This window comes from Notolepis coatsorum, assembly GCF_963971535.1.
Source record: "Notolepis coatsorum genome assembly, chromosome: 4".
In the NCBI taxonomy this organism is placed as follows: Eukaryota; Metazoa; Chordata; class Actinopteri; order Aulopiformes; family Paralepididae; genus Notolepis; species Notolepis coatsorum.
The window spans coordinates 7778545-7803961 of record NC_140168.1 but is presented as its reverse complement, the minus strand read 5'-3'; the positions used below and the strand labels follow the sequence as shown (position 1 = coordinate 7803961).

General features: G+C 48.0%; 1 protein-coding gene across 1 annotated transcript in view; it reads right to left on the bottom strand.

Annotated features, from left to right (window-relative positions):
• The window catches only part of LOC311227634 (uncharacterized protein), a gene marked incomplete at both ends in the record, with an annotated part of 53569 nt that overhangs the window by 3477 nt on the left and 24675 nt on the right, over nt 1-25417 (bottom strand). Inside the window, 5 exons of the mRNA XM_084313356.1 lie at nt 5704-5726; nt 6027-6257; nt 8043-8070; nt 12840-12982; nt 13095-13202. Of these exons, the coding sequence (XP_084169482.1) occupies nt 5704-5726; nt 6027-6257; nt 8043-8070; nt 12840-12982; nt 13095-13202 (533 nt within the window). The remainder of the gene's footprint in view (nt 1-5703; nt 5727-6026; nt 6258-8042; nt 8071-12839; nt 12983-13094; nt 13203-25417) is intronic.

Genomic DNA, 25417 nt, shown 5'->3' with positions numbered 1-25417 from the left:
TGGTTGGAGCCCCCTTGGAGTGTAACCGGGACAGGGAGTCGGCCTTCGTGTTGCGGGAACCAGGGCGAAACGTCAGCGAGAAGTCGAACCGACTGAGGAAGCTGGCCCATCTTGCCTGCCGGCCATTGAGGCGCTTGGAAGCACGGATGTACGTCAGGTTCTTGTGGTCCGTCCAAATTGTAAACGGCTCCTCGGCCCCCTCTAGCCAATGACGCCACTCCTCCAAGGCAGCCACAACCGCCAGCAGCTCCCGATTGCCGATGTCATAGTTCCTCTCGGCAGGGAGGAACCGACGCGAGTAGAAGGCGCACGGATGTACCTTCTGGTCCGTTGCCGACCGCTGGGATAAGATAGCTCCCAGTCCAGTATCCGAGGCGTCCACCTCAACGATGAACTGTCTCTTGGGGTCTGGATGGAGCAAGATCGGGGCGGAAGTGAACCTCTTCTTGAGGGAGCGGAACGCAGCACACGCCGCTGGGGACCAGTCGAACGGCAGGGCGGGAGAGGTCAGTCTGGTAAGCGGTTCCGCCACTTGACTGTAGTTCCGGATGAACCTTCGGTAGAAGTTGGCGAACCCGAGGAAGCTCTGTAACTCCTTCCGAGAGGTGGGTTCAGGCCATTCCTCCACGGCCTGGAGCTTGCGAGGATCAGCTCGGGTCAAGCCTTTCTCCACGATGAAGCCCAGGTAATCGACGGAGTCGGAGTGGAATCGGCACTTCTCCGCCTTGACGAAGAGCCGATAGTGGAGGAGGCGCTCCAGCACACGGCGGACATGCTGGATGTGTTCCTCGAGGGTCTTGGAGAAGATGAGGATGTCGTCTAGGTATACTACCACAAACTCCTCCAGCATGTCACGAAGGACGTCGTTCATGAGCGCCTGGAATACCGCCGGAGCGTTGGTGAGGCCGAACGGCATCACCAGGTACTCGTAGTGGCCCCTGGGAGTCTTGAAGGCGGTCTTCCATTCATCGCCCTCACGGATACGGACTAGATGGTAGGCACTCCGGAGGTCCAGCTTGGTAAAGACGGTAGCCTGGGTGAGAGGCTCGAAAGTGGAGTTCATGAGAGGTAGAGGATACTTGTTCTTAATGGTGATCTCGTTGAGCTGGCGATAGTCGATGCAGGGTCGAAGGTCCCCGTCCTTCTTCCCAACAAAGAAGAAACCGGCCGCCACAGGAGAGGAGGAAGGCCGAATGAGTCCTGCTTCCAAGGACTCAGAGATGTATTGATCCATCGCCGCCTTCTCCGGGACGGTCAGACTGTAGAGGCGGCTGCCGGGAAGGGGAGCCCCTGAGCGGAGGTCGATGGCACAGTCGTAAGGCCGGTGGGGCGGAAGGGCCTGAGCCCTGGACTTACTGAAAACCTCCATGAGGTCGTGGTACTCGGGGGGTATGGTCGAGAGGTCCGGAGGCGGCTCACCAACGGATCTCCGGGGCGGGGGACAGGACGCCGCCTGAAGACACTGGGCATGACAGGAGGAGCTCCAGCCCTTGATGGTACCGGAGGACCAGGCGATGTGGGGCTCGTGCAGCGCGAGCCAGGGCCGGCCCAAGACTACTGGGACAAGAGGGGATCTGGTGATAAGGAACTGGAGTCTCTCAACGTGGTTACCAGCAATGGTGAGCAGGACAGGGCAGGTGCGTTGAGTGATGTCAGCCAGGCAGTGTTGGTCCAATGCGAATACCTCCAATGGCCTCACTAGGTCCTCAAGTGGAATGTTGGCCCGGGTAGCAAACTCGAAGTCTAGGAAACTCTCGTCTGCCCCCGAGTCAATGAGTGCCTCCACCGTGGCCCGTTGGTCCGCCCAGGCCAGGGTGACGCTCATCAGATGGCCAGGTGGTGCACGGCTCTGGGAACGAGAAAAACGGCTCACCAGGATCTCCCGGGGTCCCGGCGAGCCTGGTCTTTTGGCCGGGTGGGGCAGTTGGCGATACGGTGTCCCTCCCGACCGCAGTAGAGGCAAAGGCCGGACCTGAACCTCGCCTCCCGTTCAGCTTGGCTCAGATGAGAACGTCCCAGCTGCATGGGTTCCTCCGCGGGTACCGAACGGGAGGGAAAAAAACCACCAGTCGTGTTGGGAGCAGGGCGACCAGCAGTACCGTCACGAGTACGGGGGGTCCGGAGTACCTCTGGAGGTCCCTGTCGGGTTCTCTCACATCTTCTCTCCTGGAGGCGTCCGTCGATGCGAATGGCGAGGCTGAACAGGTCCTCGAGGGACCAGGGTTTCCGTTAGAAAAAATTGTTGCCGGTCTCCGTGACCTGCAAGATTTCAATCTACCGGACAAATGAGATTAATTCCGGTCATAGTTTATTGAGCTTTAAAACAATTGATAGGCAGGCTATATAAAGAATGTCATCCTCAAGGCATGTAGATTTATAATATTATTACTTAAAACTAGGCTACTTTTGCGTATACAGTCATTAATATATTCCAAATAAAATAAGTCCCTCGATACTCCGTGCTGCTGCTGACTTGAAATAAAATAGACCGCGTATGTGGGCAGTCGGTCCGATACTAAACAGCAGTCTGTTATAATCACATTTTTATGAGCTAACGAATTCCGTTATATTGGACATTTGTATTAATTATATCAAGCGAAGAACTGAGAAAGCAGAGAGACGGCAACATTATCGTGGTTTGCGTGACGACTCTCTCCACCTCGCAACGACTTATTTGCAAAGAGTATGGCGCTGCAGAGCAGCTGTTCAGCTGTTATTGGCTCTTTTCTGGGAACCGCACAACAGCGCCCCCCACCCAACATTGGCTGAAAATGGCTGAACTGGAGTACTGCTGGAATACTGCATTGTGCAGCTGCTGCTGCGGCTCTGCAGCTTCACAAAAGTCCGCACAACCAGCACTAAGCTCTCGCTGACAACGTCGTTGTCATTATTAGAAGCAACGAGGAAACAAATGTAATGATCGTTTCGTTCATCGCATAGGCTATTTAATTTTAGCCTATTTTAATACAATTCAAATAATCAAATTGTGCTTAGACTCAGGGAATTATTTTCACCGGACATTAAGACCGGAGACATTAAATATGTCGGACTTCAACAGATTTTGCCGGTCAAATACCGGTAATTACCGGCTAACGGAAACGCTGCGAGGGACTCAGGTTCCTCACGGGTCGCGAGCTGGTCCCTGACTGCGTTGTTGAGCCCCCTCGTGAAGGTAAGACGAAGTGCTTGGTCGTTCCAACCGCTCTCCGTAGCCGCCAGTCTGAACTCCAGCACGTAGTCGGTAACCCCGCCGCTGCCCTGCCGGAAGGTACCCAACCGGGCTCCAGGGTCCAGACCACGGGCTGGATGGTGGAAAACCCTGCAGAGCTCAGCCACGAAGTCTGGGTAGGAGAAACAGAAGTCTGCCTCCATTGCCCAGGAGGCAGTGACCCACTGGGCTGCCCGGCCTGAGAGCAAGTTAGTCATGTAGGCCACTTGGGCTCCCCTTGAAGTGAAACGACTGGGTTGATGACGAAAAACCAACTCACATTGCATGATGAATGTGGCACAATCCTCGAAGTTACCGTCGAACAGCCGTGGTTCGGAGAGACGGGGCTCCCGAGGTGCGGGATCGGGAGGCGCGGGGCCTGCCAGGGCTGCGGGTGATGCTCCGGCCAAGGCTCCTGAAGGAAGTGGGGTTACAAGCAAGGTGTTAACGGTGTCACTCAGCGTGTGTAAGTGGAGGAGAATACTTGACTGCTGGCTAGCCAGAGCGCCCAGGGACCCCTGAATAGGCAGGACCTGCTCTCGGAGTTCCTGTACAGCAGCCGCAGCCCTGTCTAGCTGTTGGCTGTGTTCCTTGGTTAACTCTATCTGGACTGCCAATGCTGTTCTGACTCTCTCTGTGTCGGCTGGGGTCGTCATGGTTGGATCGTAATGTTAGGGTTTGTAACCGACCCCAAGCGCAACGGCACAGAGAGAGTTGTTTCAGAGTTAGCCAAAAACAAGGGCGTGTTTATTCACAGAGTCACAAGATTGAATTAGGTGGAGAACAGAACAAACAGGGAATCTGGCATGTGAAGAATGTTTGCGGCTCTGCAGATTCTCCCAGAAGGTGATGGTGAGGAATTTGCCTGTGACGTCTGAGCCGCTCTGCAGATCCCCCCAGCATACACTCAGGGTGGAAGCGGAGAGAGAGAGAGAAATCCCAGTTAGCTCAGCGCACAATAGAAACAGAGAGGTGACTGATCCAAACAATATATCCAAGTGACTTGATCTTCGGAGTGATACACACAGTTAGCAGTGTCCAGAGAAAAAACAATACGGTAATCCAACGTGTAAATCCAACAACAAAAAATAGGTGAGAACAGTATAACAAAAACGGGATCTCTTCGGTGTTTCACAAACACACAAAAACGATTGATCCAAAAAACTCACCAGAGCGCAACGCGTAAAGCGGGCAGATAAACGAGGCGTAGCTTCGTACGGGGAATCAGGTTCTCCAACAGGGATACTTCACGAGAGTCCTGGGGAGCAACAGACAGCGACGGGAAAGAAAGGCAGATGCAGGGAATATTCAAAACGATCCAACATCGATATTAGGGAGATCAGGGTATTTAAAGCCACGGGGCGCTAAATGACAAGCTGTGACAGCTGCGGGATGAAATTGATCATTGCTCCAGAAGCGTGTGGTGGGGAGAGCACCAATCAACACGGCATCTTACAGGAAAGAAGCGTGAGGCGCGGAATGCAATTAATTAACAAAATACCTTAAAGGAACAGAGCGAGTGGGTGGGGAGCGGACAAAACCTCACAGAGAGAGAGAGAGAGAGGCACGCGTGGGTTTCGTCGGAGAACAGCTCGCATGGCCGTCCACTTCAGAGCAGAAGCGCACGGATTTACATTGGAACAGCTGTAAATACCTACTATTATTTATTATTTATATACATATAGAACTGCTCCACATGGATTTTAATATATCATGCTTTAATTAAGTATTGTAGTTTTAATGTAGTTGGTGTTTTTTTATATAGTGGTCTTTTTACTGTAGTTTTAAAAAAAATTATAGTGGTGAGTGTCTATGTATTGTGATTGTATGTTTGTCTTTCAACCACGGCATAAATGAAGTTCTGAAAGGAAAATAAAGTAAGTTGAAGTTGAAGTTGATTAATTAGAATGTTAGAATGCATTTTAGAATGATGATCAGTGTGATGTACTCCTGATAAAGTATAGTAATATGGTTTATTTGTATTGGGAGAGATACAGACACATTAGCTGGTTGAACAACATCTATATGTGTGGTAATAATGCAGATATTGAGTGTATTTCTGTGAAATCCAACCGGAGCGGAAAAAGAACTTCGCTTCCCGCCCGTGAGTCATGCACCCGTGGTGAACAGCGACGCCTGTTAACCCTTTCACTGCCACATGACAGAAGGTTAACCCTTTACTATCACACAACCGACGGTCGCCGGGTTAACCTTCTGTTGTGTGGCAGTGAAAGGGTTAACCGGCTGTTGTGTGGCACTGGCAGTGAAAGGGTTAACCTTCTGTGTATTGTCGCAGTGAAAGGGTTAACCGTTTTGGTAGTGCAGCGGTGAAAGGGTTAACATGGGGGCAGTCATGGAAAGAGAGTCAGAGAGAAAGGAGAGAGAGAGAGAAAGGAGAGAAAGATAGAAAGAAAGAGAAATTGAGAAAAAGAGAGATAGAAAGAAATAGAGATGAGAGAGAAAGAAAGCGACAAAAAGAGAGATAAACCACTTACCTTTTCAGTGTGGTCTTGTAGTTCTATGGTGGTAAAGACAGATCAAGTTAAACACTACACTGTAAAAACTGAGCGTCATCTGGTCACTTTTAAACTATCAGCTAATTGTATTCAACTAAAACTGTGTAAAATGCAATTCATAAATGGTTCAAATTAATTGAGTTCAGCTCAATTCTATTTCAAACGGCACATAGTCTTTTTTATTATGTATAGGTTACTAATACTTATTTAATAAATATGAATGAACCCCAATCCCAGTTTTTACAGTGTACTAAACATCCTCAGCATCATTCCCTATGAACTGAAGAGAGACCAGTCCTGACCTGCAGGAAGGAGATGTGTTCAGCGTTCAGCTCCTGCTCTATGGCTCTGATTGTGTCTGAAAGGGTTGACATCTCTCTGTCCAGCCCCTCAATCTTCTCCATCATCGTCTGGCTCTTCTGCTCCTCTTCCTCCTTCAGTGCAGCTACCCTGGCCTCCTGTTCCTCGTGGAGAAACTGGTGAAGCTTCTTAAACTCCTTCTTAATCTGCTTCTCTGTGTGCAGGGCCTGGAACTGGAGATTATAAGATAAGATAAGATATTCCTTTATTGATCCCCTTGGGGAAATTCAGGCATCATAGCAGCATGGGGGGGGGGGGGCAAGGGCATAATTTAGTGAGCTCAGAGATGGAACAAGCAGCCGTTTTCCGTGTGGTCCAAGTGCCACGTCGCGTCTCCGTTTATTATCGTGTAACATTGTTTTGGACGGTAAAAAAGTGCAGGGGACCATAACTGCCTTCTGAAAACATGCAGGGGACATGTCCCCTGTGTCCCCCCCCCCACAATTACGCCCGTGGGGGGGGGGGGGGGGGGGGTACAGGTAGTAAAAACAACAGAAGCAGTGTAAACAAATAAGTTTAAGGAAATAAGTCAATATAATTTACTATCTAACTAACTATACAGTATTCACAGTGTCACATAAGGTGCAGTATGCATAAGGTAGTGTTATAATTTACTATCTAACTAACTGAAATATACAGTAGGGGGGTGTTGAATGCCCACGCTCGCTCTTAGGTCAGATCGATAACTTCATAACTCATTGGTCTGCCTATCTACACCTCAAACAGCGTCCTGTGAAGTGGTTGACAAGCAGAACCAACCGAGTCTACAAAATGTTGTTGTTACCACTGACCGACAAGAGACAGCGAATGCACCGTTCCGACCCCCGTCAGTCATCGACCTTAGGTCGAGTGATTGAAGTTGCGGAATCTTTTATTTTATTTGCACTGGGACGGACCCTCTTTAATTAGATGAGGTCCATTTCCCTAATCCGTTACACGTATTATCACTATATGGCTTTACTTGATAATCCCATTATACAGAATCCACCTTTAGTCCTTAATGCATAATCATAAGTCTCCTTTTACTCCGTAGGGATAAAGCCTATAGTTATAGTTATATCCCCATTATAGCTAGGGATAAAGCCACTTACACATATTATCACTATATGGCATTACTTGATAAAACCAGGTTTATCAGAATTCACCTTTAGTCCTTAATGCATAATCATAAGTCTCCTTTTACTCCGTAGGGATAAAGCCTATAGTTATAGTTATATCCCCATTATAGCTAGGGATAAAGCCACTTACACATATTATCATTAATCAAAAATGCAACAGGGTGAAGTTACAAATGCAGAACACATTTCAATGCTTACCCGGCCGTCTGAGAGTGAAGAAAAGATACAAAGGATATTTATAAAGAGGTAATTTTAATTAGAAAAAGCTAGTTACAAGAAGAGACTGAAGAGGAAAAGTGTCCATTTCAGTTAAAATATGCACAGAACAAAACATCTCATCTCTGCACGGCTTGTGCCCCGTGTCTGGCAGCATTCTTCTCATCTCTCAAAAAAGTCCGATCTGGCACGGCTTGTGCCTCTTCCTATCTCTCCAGCTCAGTGTAAAAATTCTCCTGTGCTCTCGCCAGTTGGCCCTTATAAAGGGCCCCAGGGTCTCTTCTGCTTATTGGTCCAAATACAGCGCTGTCACCTAGATGTCAATTCACCAGCCAGTCAATGCACGGCTCGTGGGGACTGGCTCTCCTCCCATTTTACTCCACTAGGCCGTAACTCGAAAGTAATTGTAACGTTTTCGCTGGAACAGACTTCCTTTGTTCTCTGCTGTGGAAAGTCCCTTCACTCCCCATCTCACTCAGACCCCACAAAGGGTTAACCAGTTTAATGCGTCTGCCGGCCGGAGAGGAGGGAGAGAGACAGATGCATAGTTCATAAGAATACACTGCCCCTCTGACTGGAGCTCCCTCTTCATGGCCTTTACATTCCAGCCGTTCACTCCCTTACTGCATGGGGCCACTCTCGTTCTGACTCACTCTAACAGTAAGAGAAACAGGCATAACAGTCAAGGGTTATGATACCTTCTGTAGGTATCATCGCCAAGCATATCATTCTTTTTAAGCAGATAATTATGAAACATATAATTAATATAGCATTATATATATATACCTTTATACCAACAGTATATATGTTTCCATAATTATTACATGTGAAAAATAGTTTATACGGCTATAGTGGCCCCTCTCTTCTCCACTCCTTTCTGACTGGGCATTACCAGCCCAGGCCTAGATACTTGTTCAAAGCGTATATGCATATATATACGTATACACATATATATGTATATATATATATATATATATGAATACATATCACATCTAGACACCTACAGTAACATATGCCTAGATTTAAAACAGATATATACAATAAACCTATTAAATCATACAAGGGACAGAGAGAACAGGATGTCATTATACAAAGTGTCACTCGTTGACTGGTGGCACTTAAAATGTGTTTACACATAACGTGTTTCTATTCCATTGTCCAGGAAGAATCTACAGACATTCCCCATAATCATATATAAGATCAGGATGTCATACCCAGTGTCACTTAGTTGGCTGTGACACTTTACACCCCCTCTGTCATCCTGGTCGGTCATTTTCCATTGTCTTAATAGCGTCTGTACTGGGGGACGAGATGGCGATGGTGGGGTCACGTGGCTGTGACTCTCCACACCCCCTCTGCCATCTTGGTACCTTGTTACCCTGGTAGCCGGCGGGAAGACTTGCATCTGTTGTTCCCTGGCTGGACGGCTGGACAGGATAGGGGTCACGTTGTTGCTTGGTATCCGGCGGGAAGACTTGCATCTGTTGTTCCCGGCCGATGCACCCAGGCTGTTGTCGTCTTGGTCATCTTGGTCATCTTGGTCATCTTGGTCATCTTGGGGTCACCCCCTCTGACCTCTTGGATCTCTCCCATAGTTTGAGGTAGGTTGATTTGTCACTTCTCGGGCGACCCCTACGGGTCCCCGAGAATTGTAGCAGCAGTCCTCTATTGACGTGTGGTTGGCCTGGTCTTGTGACCCTGTCCGTAGGCCTCGCAGGACATCACAGATACAGTCCACAGAGGACTCATTTCTTTTCTCTCTTTCAGGTCCATTCAGGGCTCTCGTCGCCCTGTAACCTGGGTCCAGGCCGATGTCTCTCTGTCCGGTCTGGGAGGTCTAGGAGGTCTGGGAGGTCTGGGAGGTCTGGGAGGTCTGGGAGGTCTGGGAGGTCTGGGAGGTCTGGGAGGTCTAGATGAGGACCTTGAGGATGCTCTGGAGCTTGACCTATCCCGGTCTTCCTTCAGTTCCGATTTCTGACCTGAGTCAGTATATTCCTTCTTGCCATCCGCTGCGTCGTTCGCTGGCTCCGGGGGACCCCCCCCCCCTTGTCTAAGAATGCGGCACTGGTTCAGGTTTTGTCCCTTTACCAGCGCACCTTTACCAGCGCACATTGTTCACAGGCCTCTCGGACTGTTATCGCTCTTTGTTTGGCTTTATGTATGAGAATGTTGTTAGTTCTCAGGTATACCAACATCCTCCTACTTCCGGCATGTCCAAGGTTATCATATACCTGTCTGATCATGTGAGTAGCCTCGTCCTGTTAGCAATGGCTAGTTAGCCTGCTATTCGCTCCTATTCGCAATGGCTATTTCAGCCTGCTCGCAATGGCTATTTCAGCCTGCTATTCGCAATGGCTATTTCAGCCTGCTATTCGCAATGGCTATTTCAGCCTGCTATTCGCAATGGCTATTTCAGCCTGCTATTCGCAATGGCTATTTCAGCCTGCTATTCGCAATGGCTATTTCAGCCTGCTATTCGCAATGGCTATTTCAGCCTGCTATTCACAAAGTAGAGTTTTTTCTACTTAAGTTCTGACTTTAAGTAAGCATTTAGTTACTTCAAGTTCAAGTGACTTTAGGGCTCCCTAGCCCTATTAGTCGCGAGTAAACGCCACTTCAAGTGGTTTCTTATGAACCCTCTCTTGTTCCTGATAGATTTTTTACCTCTTAGGCTGTCTGCTGCGCTTTGCAGACCTCTACGTCACTCATTGTTCCAGATCTCGAGCACTTAGGAGGAGTCTTGGTTGGAGAGGATTGCTTGCTGATAAGATCACACTTGAGTAAGGTTTTAACTCAAATCTGTAATAAATTTTACTCCAGAGGCCCCTGACCGCAGTTATTTCAGTTCGGCTTTTGATACCTATTCAATTAGCATAAAGCCCAACTCACGAATGTTCTAAGCCCCAGAACCTCCAATCCGTTTTGACAGACCTATAAACCAGTGACTCGGCCGCCCAAGCACCACAGCGTCCTGTATGCTGAAGCTTCCGAGTCCCCACAAATCTGATAGGCCCGTCGGATATAGAGACCCTGATGCTCGCTCTGTCCCCCCGCGTCAAGGTGCTAAGCTTGATGAGAGTTTGCAGAGTCTCAATTTTTATCCATAGGCGCTGGTGAGTGTACATCTCACGCAGCTGATATGGTTGGTACAGGTGCTAACCTACCAGATGGTAGCTGTCAGGAAATCCCCTTTGCATGAAATAGATTACAAATTCTTTCGTCCTCTCTACTCTGGTTTAGAGAAAAGACGGACATCTTTACAGTATTTGTGTTGAGAAAGCATTTTGACTTGGTCATACAGCATGCATTCCGTCCGTAACTGGTCTCGGGACCATGCTGCGCATTTGGCTGCAAGACGGTTACCACCTGGTACACCGATGAATAGCTTTTCAAGCAGTAAGCCTGATCTTTGCCTAGGCGTTCCACGTATGACTGATTCTGCTGCAACAGTGAGAGACAAGCTCCCGTCTCGCACCTGTGGGATTAGTTTCTCCACCATATTTTCCCCTGGATCTTGACCGGGGATTCTTACTTCCATTTCCATCATTTGGGCCATTGAAGCCCCTTCGGGGACCTCCAGTCCTTTGAGGTGTCTCAAAATGCGAGCGGCCTCCGGGTCATCATAGAGAGGTGACCCATGGAAAATCTGAGCACACTTATGGATATAAGCAGCCTGGGTCTCCCCTCGAAGCATTTCTGGGGCCAGTTTTTTGAGCACTTGGGTTTTGCTTAACAATTCTTGTGCTTTGTTGCTTTCTCCATATTGGGTGCTGTCACGCAGACTCCTGCCTGTATGTGAACTCTTTCCTCTCGGTCGGTAAATGTCTCCGGGAGATTGGGCTAGTATGGAGTGAGGGCTCACTTCCGGTCGGTGTTCCTCTGTGCTGTGTCTCAGGGCTCGGATTGGGCTTATGCACGGGGCCTCGTTCAACCAGTTTCTTTCTCTCCTGGCTATTTCAGCCATGGCCCTGTCTAGCTTGTACACCTGTTCACGTAGTATGTCATAGCCTGCATGTAAGTGTGCATGCTTGTATGGTTCTGTTACCCCAGGGTGAGACAACACTTTTTCTGCCACGGGTGACCGGGCTAAGGCCTGAGCCGTTCCCCATCTCACGGGATATGCTGGCATAATATCCCCTGTTTTCTTTCCTTCCAAGTCTCCTTCACTCTCTTCGGAGACGTCCTCCAATCCTGAGCTCCAGGTCAAGCCCGAGGGTGACTGAAAGGTGGTGCCTTTCAGAGTAGGCCCCTTGCCTATAGGTCTCAGTTTGACCGGTTTTCGCTCTCTTGTTTCGAGGTCTAGGAGGTTCGCCCCTCGGGTACCGAACTCTCTCCCTAGATCTTGATCGAGATGAAGACTTGGAGGATGCTCTGGAGCTTGACCTATCCCGGTCTCCCTCCATTCCTGAGTCCTGATTTAGATCAGTATACTCCTGTTCGCTACTTGCTGGGTCGTCCCCTGAGTCCGGGGGACGGCCTAGAAGTCTATGGATACTCCTGGCCTGAGATCGCGCAGGTTCCGCCTTTTCAGGTTCGAACGGTACTGTCGGTCTCCTGGGTGTGGATGATCTCCCTCTCTCCGCTGCTCGGGAGGAGTTCTGGGAGTTGGACCTTTCTTTCCTGGGTACGGGTCCCGATCCCTTAGGGTTCGGAGGGGGAGTGAGAGGTACCAATGCAGGCTCATCGTCCTTGTCTTCCTCACCCTCCCCGGCTCTATCCACGGCCAGGGTTATTGACTCATGGTCCCTAGGTTCCATCATGAGACGGATCTCCGTGTGCCCTGCACTCCTTAGGCTTGAGATCGCGCTGATTACGGCTTTCCCCAACCATATGCCTCTTTGGCCATATCCTCGAGACCTGCCCCACATCAGGTTTATGGCTAGTCGGTAGGGCATGTCCTTAGTACCGTGGCCAGCATAGATTTCCCTTTTCTGCAGTAGTTCCTTTATACGGGACACCAGTCTGTCCCAGTTTATGTGTGAGGACTCTATCTCCTTGTATTGGTCTTGACTTAGTGTCACATGGACAATTTTCTCCGCGTGAAACACCTCATAATCACACTCTGTGATTACTGCCTTGCCTGGTTTCAGGGGCTTTTTGGTCCTTTTTTCCATTACCTGTTTCCTCAGGTTTCGGTAGTAAGAGCCTCCTGCCGTTACCATGCTTGTTTCCCATCTACCATAGTTCGTCAATGACGGTCCAGTGAAGGTGAGGATTGACCATGGTGTATCAGAGTTATCGGTCCAGACTGGGTGGTTAGTGACTGTTATGTTTGGTGATTGTCTGTGAGACCTTGTAGATGTCACTCTCACCCCTGAGTGTTCACCACGGGGAGATATATAGGTTGCTCTCGCTTGCCTCACTTCCTCGTGACCACGTGGTCCTGGGCTTATGCACTGCAGGGAGTGATCTCGCTCCTGCAGCTCCTTCAGCTCCTCCTCAAACTCCTCCTTCTCCAGACGAGACTGCAGCAGCTCATGTTTGGTGCTTCGCAGTTCGTCTCTGGTGGTGTGGAACTGCTCCATCCAGTGGGCACTCTCGTCCCTGCAGTCCTCTAGCTGCTGCTGCAGGGAGCGCACCGAGGTGTTCACACGCTGCCGCTCTGCCTCGATACCTGCCTGAGACTGGGACACCTGCTCCATGCTGCTCCTCAGCCTCTCCATGTCGGTGCTGTACTGCTCCCTGAGGGTCTCGGATCTCCCGGTCGTGCGTGGCCACCTCGTCCTTCAGCGCCCCCTTCAGGGCCGTGAGCTCCCGCTCCCGCTGCCTCAGCGTCTCCTGGAGCTGGAGGTTGTCATCCAGTTAGCATTCAGTTCACTCCTGGCTTGTCAGCCCATGTTCCAGTGAACACACCGTTTTAGCTAGCGTCACGTAGCCTCGGGCTAGGTAGCCATCCAGGGAACATTCAGTGAACGGTCGTCTTGGCTGCGTGTCACGTAGTCTCCCCTCCTCACAAACAGTGTCTTTGGGCTAGGGAGCCCTCGCCTTTCTGTGAACGGCCGTTTTGGCTTCGCTTCACATCCAGTCTCCCCTCCTTACAAACAGTGTCTTTGGGCTAGGGAGCCCTCGCCTTTCTGTGAACGGCCGTTTTGGCTTCGCTTCACATCCAGTCTCCCCTCCTTACAAACAGTGTCTTTGGGCTAGGGAGCCCTCGCCTTTCTGTGAACGGCCGTTTTGGCTTCGCTTCACATCCAGTCTCCCCTCCTTACAAACAGTGTCTTTGGGCTAGGGAGCCCTCGCCTTTCTGTGAACGGCCGTTTTGGCTTCGCTTCACATCCAGTCTCCCCTCCTTACAAACAGTGTCTTTGGGCTAGGGAGCCCTCGCCTTTCTGTGAACGGCCGTTTTGGCTTCGCTTCACATCCAGTCTCCCCTCCTTACAAACAGTGTCTTTGGGCTAGGGAGCCCTCGCCTTTCTGTGAACGGCCGTTTTGGCTTCGCTTCACATCCAGTCTCCCCTCCTTACAAACAGTGTCTTTGGGCTAGGGAGCCCTCGCCTTTCTGTGAACGGCCGTTTTGGCTTCGCTTCACATCCAGTCTCCCCTCCTTACAAACAGTGTCTTTGGGCTAGGGAGCCCTCGCCTTTCTGTGAACGGCCGTTTTGGCTTCGCTTCACATCCAGTCTCCCCTCCTTAGAAACAGTGTCTTTGGGCTAGGGAGCCCTCGCCTTTCTGTGAACGGCCGTTTTGGCTTCGCTTCACATCCAGTCTCCCCTCCTTACAAACAGTGTCTTTGGGCTAGGGAGCCCTCGCCTTGGGTAGGGCCAGTTCGCTTCCTGTGGGCAAAGCACGAAATTATGCTGCACCTGTAACTCCCCCCAGAGCTCTATAAACATTATGTTACCCTTTAGTTGTGAGTAAACGTTGCTTTAATCACCAAGATAGAGCTTTCTATTCATTTGTGATATCCCCGAGTAGAGCCTTCCACTCGAGTCGCCAGTAGAGCTTTCTACTTTAATTTTAGCCAAATCTGTGATTTAATTTTACTCCAGAGGCTTTTGACAGTAGTCCTGTCTTCTTCGGCCATTTAGCACCTATTTTGGTTAGTATAAATGCACATCGCCAGGGACGCCATGTTGAATGCCCACGCTCGCTCTTAGGTCAGATCGATAACTTCATAACTCATTGGTCTGCCTATCTACACCTCAAACAGCGTCCTGTGAAGTGGTTGACAAGCAGAACCAACCGAGTCTACAAAATGTTGTTGTTACCACTGACCGACAAGAGACAGCGAATGCACCGTTCCGACCCCCGTCAGTCATCGACCTTAGGTCGAGTGATTGAAGTTGCGGAATCTTTTATTTTATTTGCACTGGGACGGACCCTCTTTAATTAGATGAGGTCCATTTCCCTAATCCGTTACACGTATTATCACTATATGGCTTTACTTGATAATCCCATTATACAGAATCCACCTTTAGTCCTTAATGCATAATCATAAGTCTCCTTTTACTCCGTAGGGATAAAGCCTATAGTTATAGTTATATCCCCATTATAGCTAGGGATAAAGCCACTTACACATATTATCACTATATGGCATTACTTGATAAAACCAGGTTTATCAGAATCCACCTTTAGTCCTTAATGCATAATCATAAGTCTCCTTTTACTCCGTAGGGATAAAGCCTATAGTTATAGTTATATCCCCATTATAGCTAGGGATAAAGCCACTTACACATATTATCATTAATCAAAAATGCAACAGGGTGAAGTTACAAATGCAGAACACATTTCAATGCTTACCCGGCCGTCTGAGAGTGAAGAAAAGATACAAAGGATATTTATAAAGAGGTAATTTTAATTAGAAAAAGCTAGTTACAAGAAGAGACTGAAGTGGAAAAGTGTCCATTTCAGTTAAAATATGCACAGAACAAAACATCTCATCTCTGCACGGCTTGTGCCCCGTGTCTGGCAGCATTCTTCTCATCTCTCAAAAAAGTCCGATCTGGCACGGCTTGTGCCTCTTCCTATCTCTCCAGCTCAGTGTAAAAATTCTCCTGTGCTCTCGCCAGTTGGCCCTTATAAAGGGCCCCAGGGTCTCTTCTGCTTATTGGTCCAAATACAGCGCTGTCACCGTGATGTCATTTCACCAGCCAGTCAATGCACGGCTCGTGGGGACTGGCTCTCCTCCCATTTTACTCCACTAGGCCGTAACTCGAAAGTAATTGTAACGTTTTCGCTGGAACAGACTTCCTTTGTTCTCTGCTGTGGAAAGTCCCTTCACTCCCCATCTCACTCAGACCCCACAAAGGGTTAACCAGTTTAATGCGTCTGCCGGCCGGAGAGGAGGGAGAGAGACAGATGCATAGTTCATAAGAATACACTGCCCCTCTGACTGGAGCTCCCTCTTCATGGCCTTTACATTCCAGCCGTTCACTCCCTTACTGCATGGGGCCACTCTCGTTCTGACTCACTCTAACAGTAAGAGAAACAGGCATAACAGTCAAGGGTTATGATACCTTCTGTAGGTATCATCGCCAAGCATATCATTCTTTTTAAGCAGATAATTATGAAACATATAATTAATATAGCATTATATATATATACCTTTATACCAACAGTATATATGTTTCCATAATTATTACATGTGAAAAATAGTTTATACGGCTATAGTGGCCCCTCTCTTCTCCACTCCTTTCTGACTGGGCATTACCAGCCCAGGCCTAGATACTTGTTCAAAGCGTATATGCATATATATACGTATACACATATATATGTATATATATATATATATATGAATACATATCACATCTAGACACCTATAGTAACATATGCCTAGATTTAAAACAGATATATACAATAAACCTATTAAATCATACAAGGGACAGAGAGAACAGGATGTCATTATACAAAGTGTCACTCGTTGACTGGTGGCACTTAAAATGTGTTTACACATAACGTGTTTCTATTCCATTGTCCAGGAAGAATCTACAGACATTCCCCATAATCATATATAAGATCAGGATGTCATACCCAGTGTCACTTAGTTGGCTGTGACACTTTACAGGGGGTTAAAAATCATGTCTCTCCCACAATGGACTACAAATGTACAATAGGGCACTTATTTTTACTGTGTGCAGGTTGAGTGCAGCTGCAACCTTACAGTAAATCATTTATCATTAATACAGAATATTTGTACATTTACGTGTTCTGCTGTGCGGACGCATGTTTGTTTGATTTCTTTAAAGGCCTGTAGCTTGTCACGTAAGGTCTTCAGTGGAGCCTGGAGCTGCTTCTGCAATGGAATTCATTCATTCATTCATTCATTCATTCATTCATTCATTCATTCATTCATTCATTCATGATGTATTTCACTTAAAAGATGCAAGTCTGAGGACTCTGTGCTGCAGCACCGGTTTCAACACACGGATTGGAGTACGTTTGCCACCCAGGCCACCCTGGACTCCCACACTGACACTGACTCCCACACTGACACTGACTCCCACGCTGACATTGACTCCCACACTGACATTGACTCTCACACTGACATTGACTCCCACACCTCCTACGTTGTGGACAAATATAAATCAACTCCAACATCAGTGTCTGAATCTAATCCCATCTAATTGTTCTGATTGTCTAATGTTTCTGTATTCATTAACAACGTGACAACAATGTTTACTCTGTGTATTTATTGAGTATAATTAAAGATTGAATAAATTAATATAATAATGATTTTGCCATACCTTGTGATCCTCCGAAGCTTCCTCTATGGGGCAGCAGTTGTGGCTCTTGTGTTTTCTGGACGACTGACATACCACACAGATGGTTTGATTTTGATTTTATTACGGATCCCCATTAGCTGGTGCCATGGCAACCAGCTAATCTTCCTGGGGTCCACACAAAAAAACATACAAAACAATTATTGCAAAACAGAATTATTAAAAGCCAGTACTCAACATAAATACACAATAAAACTAACCATTAAGATGGCTAAAATTACAAGAAACAAAACAAAAAAAACAACACAAAAATACACAAAATCCAAAATGGGCTGGTGGTCATCCAGACCGAAGAGCTTGAGTTCTTCTCTGTGCAGACTGCAGAGCACCTCAGAACCTGCTGGAGCTCCCTGGCTTCTCTCCCTGAAGGCCTCACACAGGTTCTTCAAAGCCAAGTTACGAGGAGGATTTAAAATTGAAGAGACTTCCCTACAAAGTGGACAGTTCTTGTCTTCTCTGTCTCTCCAGTATTGTTGCAGACAGGCTTTACAGAAGCTGTGGCTACACAATAAGAGGACAGGATCTGTGTAGATGTCACGGCACACGGGACAAGACAGATCCTCTTCACAATGAGACGAAGCCATTTTGTCTCTCAGTAACACTCCCTCCTCTGGAAAGCTCCCTGAAGTTTACTTTAACTTTTGTTATAAACTTACTTAGATTCAGTCAGCAGCTGGTTGAAGTCACTGTTTGATCACTAGTTATGAGGGCCGACGTTCCATTCTACTGGTTAAAGTTGCTTACTCGTGAGTAGTATGTGCGTTGATAAAGACAAATAATGTCCACAGCCGCTCCAGTGTAAAACAAAGATATCAAAATGGTTTATTTCTCTTCCACAGCGAAGTCTTTCTTTACAGAAGCGGTCCCAAAGCTTTTTTCCTAAATATTCACGTTACTACTACAAGGTAAGAAAACTATTTTTCCCAGTCTCCAAATCACCGCCGACTCGACACATGAAGATTCCTCCACACTGGAAAGCCGAAAATATATGCTGTTTAGTCTATCGGTTCGGTACTGCTCAGCACTGTTTCAAGATGCACACTGACCTGGCAGCTGGAATTGCTGAATATATAGATACACAAACATTCTAGAATGTTCAGTCATGACATCATATGATGACATCACCAATGTTCTAGAACATTCGGCTATGAAACTTCACCAATGTTCTAGAATGTTCTATTATGACATCCTACTGTGACATCACAAATGTTCTAGAATGTTCTATTATGACAAATAAGACGGTTCAATGACTTTATCTAAATCCAATCAACATTCCTAATGCCGTTTCAATGTAAGGATATAAAAATAAACATGAACATTCATATATAATATACCATAACCTAAATATATAGCTTTGGCTCCTCTACACTAGTCCTTCCTGTGTTTGTCTAAAGCTAGTCCTACTCCTTCAGTACGAGCTGTGGGTTTTATCTGGAGCAGGCGGGTGTCGGTCGATGAGGAGTGTAGAAACACTGATGTTTATCACCTGTATATCAATGGTTATAATCCTAGTTATGTCATTACTGGCAAAGCGTCTTGCTTCGCCTATTGGACTATGCTCGCGCCTGTGGGCGTTCGTTGAAAGAACTTTTCATGCACCTACCATTCACCTAGCCACGCCCACCTTTCTAGTATATAACCAGGTGAAGTGGTCACGCCCACCTCTCTAGTATATAACCACACAGTAAATGTCGCAAGGTAAATTTTACTCAAACTGAGTACATTTTACTCAAACTCAATTTGAGTAAAATGTACTCAGTTTGAGTCAAATGTACTCAATTTGAGTCAAATGTACTCTGGAAAATCTACTGTGCAGGTGTAGTGACCACACCTCTCTAGTATATAACCAGGTGAAGTGACCACGCCCACCTCTCTAGTATATAACCAGGTGTAGTGATCTCACCTCTCTAGTATATAACCAGGTGTAGTGACCTCACCTCTCTAGTATATAACCAGGTGAAGTGACCTCACCTCTCTAGTATATAACCAGGTGAAGTGACCTCACCTCTCTAGTATATAACCAGGTGAAGTGACCTCACATCTCTAGTATATAACCAGGTGAAGTGACCTCACCTCTCTAGTATATAACCAGGTGAAGTGACCTCACCTCTCTAGTATATAACCAGGTGAAGTGACCTCACCCCTCTAGTATATAACCAGGTGTAGTGACCTCACCTCTCTAGTATATAACCAGGTGTAGTGACCTCACCTCTCTAGTATATAACCAGGTGAAGTGACCACGCCCACCTCTCTAGTATATAACCAGGTGTAGTGACCTCACCTCTCTAGTATATAACCAGGTGTAGTGATCTCACCTCTCTAGTACATAACCAGGTGTAGTGATCTCACCTCTCTAGTATATAACCAGGTGTAGTGACCTCACCTCTCTAGTATATAACCAGGTGTAGTGACCTCACCTCTCTAGTATATAACCAGGTAAAGTGACCTCACCTCTCTAGTATATAACCAGTTGAAGCGACCTCACCTCTCTAGTATATAACCAGGTGAAGTGACCTCACCTCTCTAGTATATAACCAGGTGTAGTGACCTCACCTCTCTAGTATATAACCAGGTGTAGTGACCTCACCCCTCTAGTATATAACCAGGTGTAGTGACCTCACCTCTCTAGTATATAACCAGGTGTAGTGACCTCACCTCTCTAGTATATAACCAGGTGTAGTGACCTCACCTCTCTAGTATATAACCAGGTGAAGTAACCTCACCTCTCTAGTATATAACCAGGTGAAGTGACCTCACCTCTCAAGTATATAACCAGGTGAAGTGACCTTACCTCTCTAGTATATAACCAGGTGAAGTGACCTTACCTCTCTAGTATATAACCAGGTGAAGTGACCTTACCTCTCTAGTATATACCCAGGTGAAGTGACCTTACCTCTCTAGTATATAACCAGGTGAAGTGACCTCACCTCTCTAGTATATAACCAGGTGTAGTGACCTTACCTCTCTAGTATATAACCAGGTGTAGTGACCTCACCTCTCTAGTATATAACCAGGTGTAGTGACCTCACCTCTCTAGTATATGACCAGGTGTAGTGACCTCACCTTTCTAGTATATAACCAGGTGTAGTGACCTCACCGCTCTAGTATATAACCAGGTGTAGTGAGTGACCTCACCTCTCTAGTATATAACCAGGTGTAGTGACCTCACCTCTCTAGTATATAACCAGGTGAAGTGACCTCACCTCTCTAGTATATAACCAGGTGTAGTGACCTCACCTCTCTAGTATATAACCAGGTGTAGTGACCTCACCTCTCTAGTATATAACCAGGTGAAGTGACCTCACCTCTCTAGTATATAACCAGGTGAAGTGACCTCACCTCTCAAGTATATAACCAGGTGAAGTGACCTTACCTCTCTAGTATATAACCAGGTGTAGTGACCTCACCTCTCTAGTATATAAGCAGGTGTAGTGATCTCACCTCTCTAGTATATAACCAGGTGTAGTGACCTCACCTCTCTAGTATATAACCAGGTGTAGTGACCTCACCTCTCTAGTATATAACCAGGTGAAGTGACCTCACCTCTCTAGTATATAACCAGGTGTAGTGACCTTACCTCTCTAGTATATAACCAGGTGTAGTGACCACACCTCTCTAGTATATAACCAGGTGTAGTGACCTCACCTCTCTAGTATATAACCAGGTGTAGTGACCTCACCTCTCTAGTATATAACCAGGTGTAGTGACCTCACCTCTCTAGTATATAACCAGGTGAAGTGACCTCACCTCTCTAGTATATAACCAGGTGAAGTGACCTCACCTCACTGTGGGGGAAATAAAAAAGTACAATAGATTACAGTAATCATTATCTGTTCTTATGCACGCCTGGTGATACTAAATCCAAATTGAACTCGGGCATTTGAAAGATAATATATGTATATATATATAAATGTGCGAATTGGCTATAATAAGGTAATGTATAAGCATCTATTCTATATTATATAATAATATTTAAAATTGCATTGGTCCGGATGGGAGAATTCAGTACTGTATCTACAGAACCTTTTATGGTTTGTAACCGACCCCAATCGCACAACACAAGACAGGTATGAGAGTAAGCCAAGAACTGGGCATTTATTGAATACAACAGAAAAGCGGCACTGTCCCTTTAAGGGAGAACACAAAAAATACTGGAAAAACAAGAACTAGGTAAAATAGGCACTGTGCCTTTAAGAGGCGAGCAGGCTAAGGGGCTAAGGCTAAAGGACAGGGCCAGGGCAAAGGACAGGGCAGGAACAGGGGCACAGGAGAGGGGTAAAGGACAGAGGCCCGCGGAGGCGGGCTGGAGACAGGGACAGAGAGAACAGGGTTAAGGCCTTGGACAGGGCGAGGGTCAGAGCTGCTTACAGGGATGGAGTAGGAGCGCGCAGGCTAGACGTCTGGAGGAGAACGCGCCGGTTCGGAGAGCGCATCTGGCGCGGGGTCTGGAGTGGTGTGCGTCTGCTTGGAGAACGCGCCGGTTCGGAGAGCGCATCTGGCGCGGGGTCTGGAGTGGTGCGCGTCTGCTTGGAGAACGCGCCGGTTCGGAGAGCGCATCTGGCGCGGGGTCTGGAGTGGTGTGCGTCTGCTTGGAGAACGCGCCGGTTCGGAGAGCGCATCTGGCGCGGGGTCTGGAGTGGTGTGCGTCTGCTTGGAGAACGCGCCGGTTCGGAGAGCGCATCTGGCGCGGGGACTGGAGTGGTGTGCGTCTGCTTGGAGAACGCGCCGGTTCAGAGAGCGCATCTGGCGCGGGGTCTGGAGTGGAACACTGGAATACCTCCCGTAGAGAATTAGAGAGCGCAGTACTGGTCCCACTCCAGGCAAACGGCGACAGGTGGCGAAGGCTTGCACCTCGTCTCACGCCGGAGATGAAACAGCATACAGAATACAGAAACAGAAACTCCCGTAGGAGCCTACAGATAGAGAATCTCCCGTAGGAGTCTGCAGATAGAGATATGATACGGAACGACCCGACCAGGAACTGGGGGGGAAGAGCGAGGTATTTAAAGCCCACTGGGGCGCTAATTAGAACACACATCAGGTGCGTGAAGGTAATTGATACTTGAACTAGAAGTGTGTGTTCGGCACGGACCAATCAAACAGATAATGAAAGATAGTCCAAGGGTGTGGGCTGCTGAAGAGCAGACGAGACTAAACGAACGCGAGGGTGGGGGCTGGAGAGGTGAGGAGACAGGGAATTAAAGGTCCAGGGAAAGGCGAACCTCACAGTACTCCCCCCTCCACGGGAGCCACCGGGCGACCCAAAAATACAGACAGAGGGGCAGGGGACATAAACAAGGCAACAAACAAAAAATTGGGCCATGCTAGCGGGGAAGCTACACCAAAAGTGGGGCTAGCAGAGGGACAGGGTAGCTGAGGGGTAACTAGGGTAGCTGAGGGGTAACTGCCAGGGCACTGATAGCTACAGGGCCTATGCTAGCTGTAATGCTACATTAACATAGAGGCTGCGCTAGCTGCCGGAGCTAGGCTAGCAGACAGGGCTGGAACAGCATGAGAGAACAAGCTAGCTGGAAGGACAGTCCTAGCTGTGGGGAACTGACCTTGCTAGCTGAAGGGGCAGTCCTAGCAGTGGGGAACTGACCTTGCTAGCTGAAGGGGCAGTCCTAGCAGTGGGAGAAAACTGGCCTTGCTAGCTGAAGGGGCAGTCCTAGCAGTGGGGAAACTGACCTTGCTAGCTGAAGGGGCAGTCCTAGCAGTGGGAGAAAACTACACAAAAGGTGGAGGCCATGCAGAGGGACCGGGTTAGCTGCCTGGGCATGGCTAGCTACAGGGCCTATGCTAGCTGCAAGGGCTGCATTAACATAGAGGCTGTGCTAGCAGCCGGGGCTAAGCTAGCAGACTGGGGCCATGCTGGTAGTAGAGGCCTGGCAAGCTGCAGGGGAGCTAACGAGGCCAACAGGGAAGCTAACAGGGAAGCTAACAAGGCTAACAGGGGAGCTAACAGGCTAACAGGGGAGCTAACAGGGGAGACTAACAGGCTAACAGGGGAGCTAACAGGGACAAAAAAAAAGGCAAACTCAACATACACTGTCTGTGCTGGCTGGGGTCGTCGACTGGTCGGGTCGTACTGTTATGGTTTGTAACCGACCCCAATCGCACAACACAAGACAGGTATGAGAGTAAGCCAAGAACTGGGCATTTATTGAATACAACAGAAAAGCGGCACTGTCCCTTTAAGGGAGAACACAAAAAATACTGGAAAAACAAGAACTAGGGAAAATAGGCACTGTGCCTTTAAGAGGCGAGCAGGCTAAGGGGCTAAGGCTAAAGGACAGGGCCAGGGCAAAGGACAGGGCAGGAACAGGGGCACAGGAGAGGGGTAAGGGACAGAGGCCCGCGGAGGCAGGCTGGAGACAGGGACAGAGAGAACAGGGTTAAGGCCTTGGACAGGGCGAGGGTCAGAGCTGCTTACAGGGATGGAGTAGGGGCGCGCAGGCTAGACGTCTGGAGGAGAACGCGCCGGTTCGGAGAGCGCATCTGGCGCGGGGTCTGGAGTGGTGTGCGTCTGCTTGGAGAACGCGCCGGTTCGGAGAGCGCATCTGGCGCGGGGTCTGGAGTGGTGCGCGTCTGCTTGGAGAACGCGCCGGTTTGGAGAGCGCATCTGGCGCGGGGTCTGGAGTGGTGCGCGTCTGCTTGGAGAACGCGCCGGTTTGGAGAGCGCATCTGGCGCGGGGTCTGGAGTGGTGTGCGTCTGCTTGGAGAACGCGCCGGTTCGGAGAGCGCATCTGGCGCGGGGTCTGGAGTGGTGTGCGTCTGCTTGGAGAACACACCGGTTCGGAGAGCGCATCTGGCGCGGGGACTGGAGTGGTGTGCGTCTGCTTGGAGAACGCGCCGGTTCGGAGAGTGCATCTGGCGCGGGGTCTGGAGTGGAACACTGGAATACCTCCCGTAGAGAATTAGAGAGCGCAGTACTGGTCCCACTCCAGGCAAACGGCGACAGGTGGCGAAGGCTTGCACCTCGTCTCACGCCGGAGATGAAACAGCATACAGAATACAGAAACAGAAACTCCCGTAGGAGCCTACAGATAGAGAATCTCCCGTAGGAGTCTGCAGATAGAGATATGATACGGAACGACCCGACCAGGAACTGGGGGGGAAGAGCGAGGTATTTAAAGCCCACTGGGGCGCTAATTAGAACACACATCAGGTGCGTGAAGGTAATTGATACTTGAACTAGAAGTGTGTGTTCGGCACGGACCAATCAAACAGATAATGAAAGATAGTCCAAGGGTGTGGGCTGCTGAAGAGCAGACGAGACTAAACGAACGCGAGGGTGGGGGCTGGAGAGGTGAGGAGACAGGGAATTAAAGGTCCAGGGAAAGGCGAACCTCACAGAACCTTTGGTTTTATCATCTTCCCTTGATTAATTTCCTTCGATTTTTTGTACACATGATCTCAAGAGGGTACTGAACGTTTGATCATTATTATCATGGTGTTATTCACTGTCAAAGATGCAAAGAAAAATCATAATTCATATTCTCCTTTGTTTCATCACAATTTAAGCAAGCCTAGTAATAGACACAATATTTCTGACACTGTGAATACATTCCCTGAGGTCCATAGATGTACCTAGATACCAAGAATATGCAAATAGCCCTTGTAGAAGTGGAGCAATATTCCATTTACCTAGGTATATATTTTATGCGGATTTTCACATCGTGTGGAACAGGTTAAGTCACCTTGTTAATTAGAAACGGTTAGAATCTTAAAGCTGCTATAGATAAAATGTGTACAGTATGTAGACTATTCTTTTTTTCTTTAATAATACATCCACAGAGCTTTTATAAAATATTGCCTTCCCCCCCTCAAATAATTATTGATTCGTGAATTTGTATCATTTAACTGGAAAATCCATGTTTCAATATAAAAATAAAAATAAAGATCCCATCCTCAGAGACGTTCTGGAGACAGAGAAGAACTTTAGTATTATTCCCGAATGATGTTTTAACCACCGAGTGTCTCTGATCAGATAGAAGACATACAGCCCTACCAGCTGTGAAAGACATACAGCCCGAATAGCTAATATGCAGTTATTATTGTCTAGCTTCCAAGAGCAGCTTGGTTTCTGTCCCCGGGGGATGAAACCTTTTTCAAGTACTCAGTACAATGCAAAATCTATCTGGCATGAATACACAGTATTCATGTACCCAAATACACCCTTTTCTGTAGGGGTCAGGAATTTTCAGACTTCAATATGGTCACATGTCAGCTGTAAACTGGTATTTTTTTGTTTGTTAGCTGTATACATTCCAACAGCCA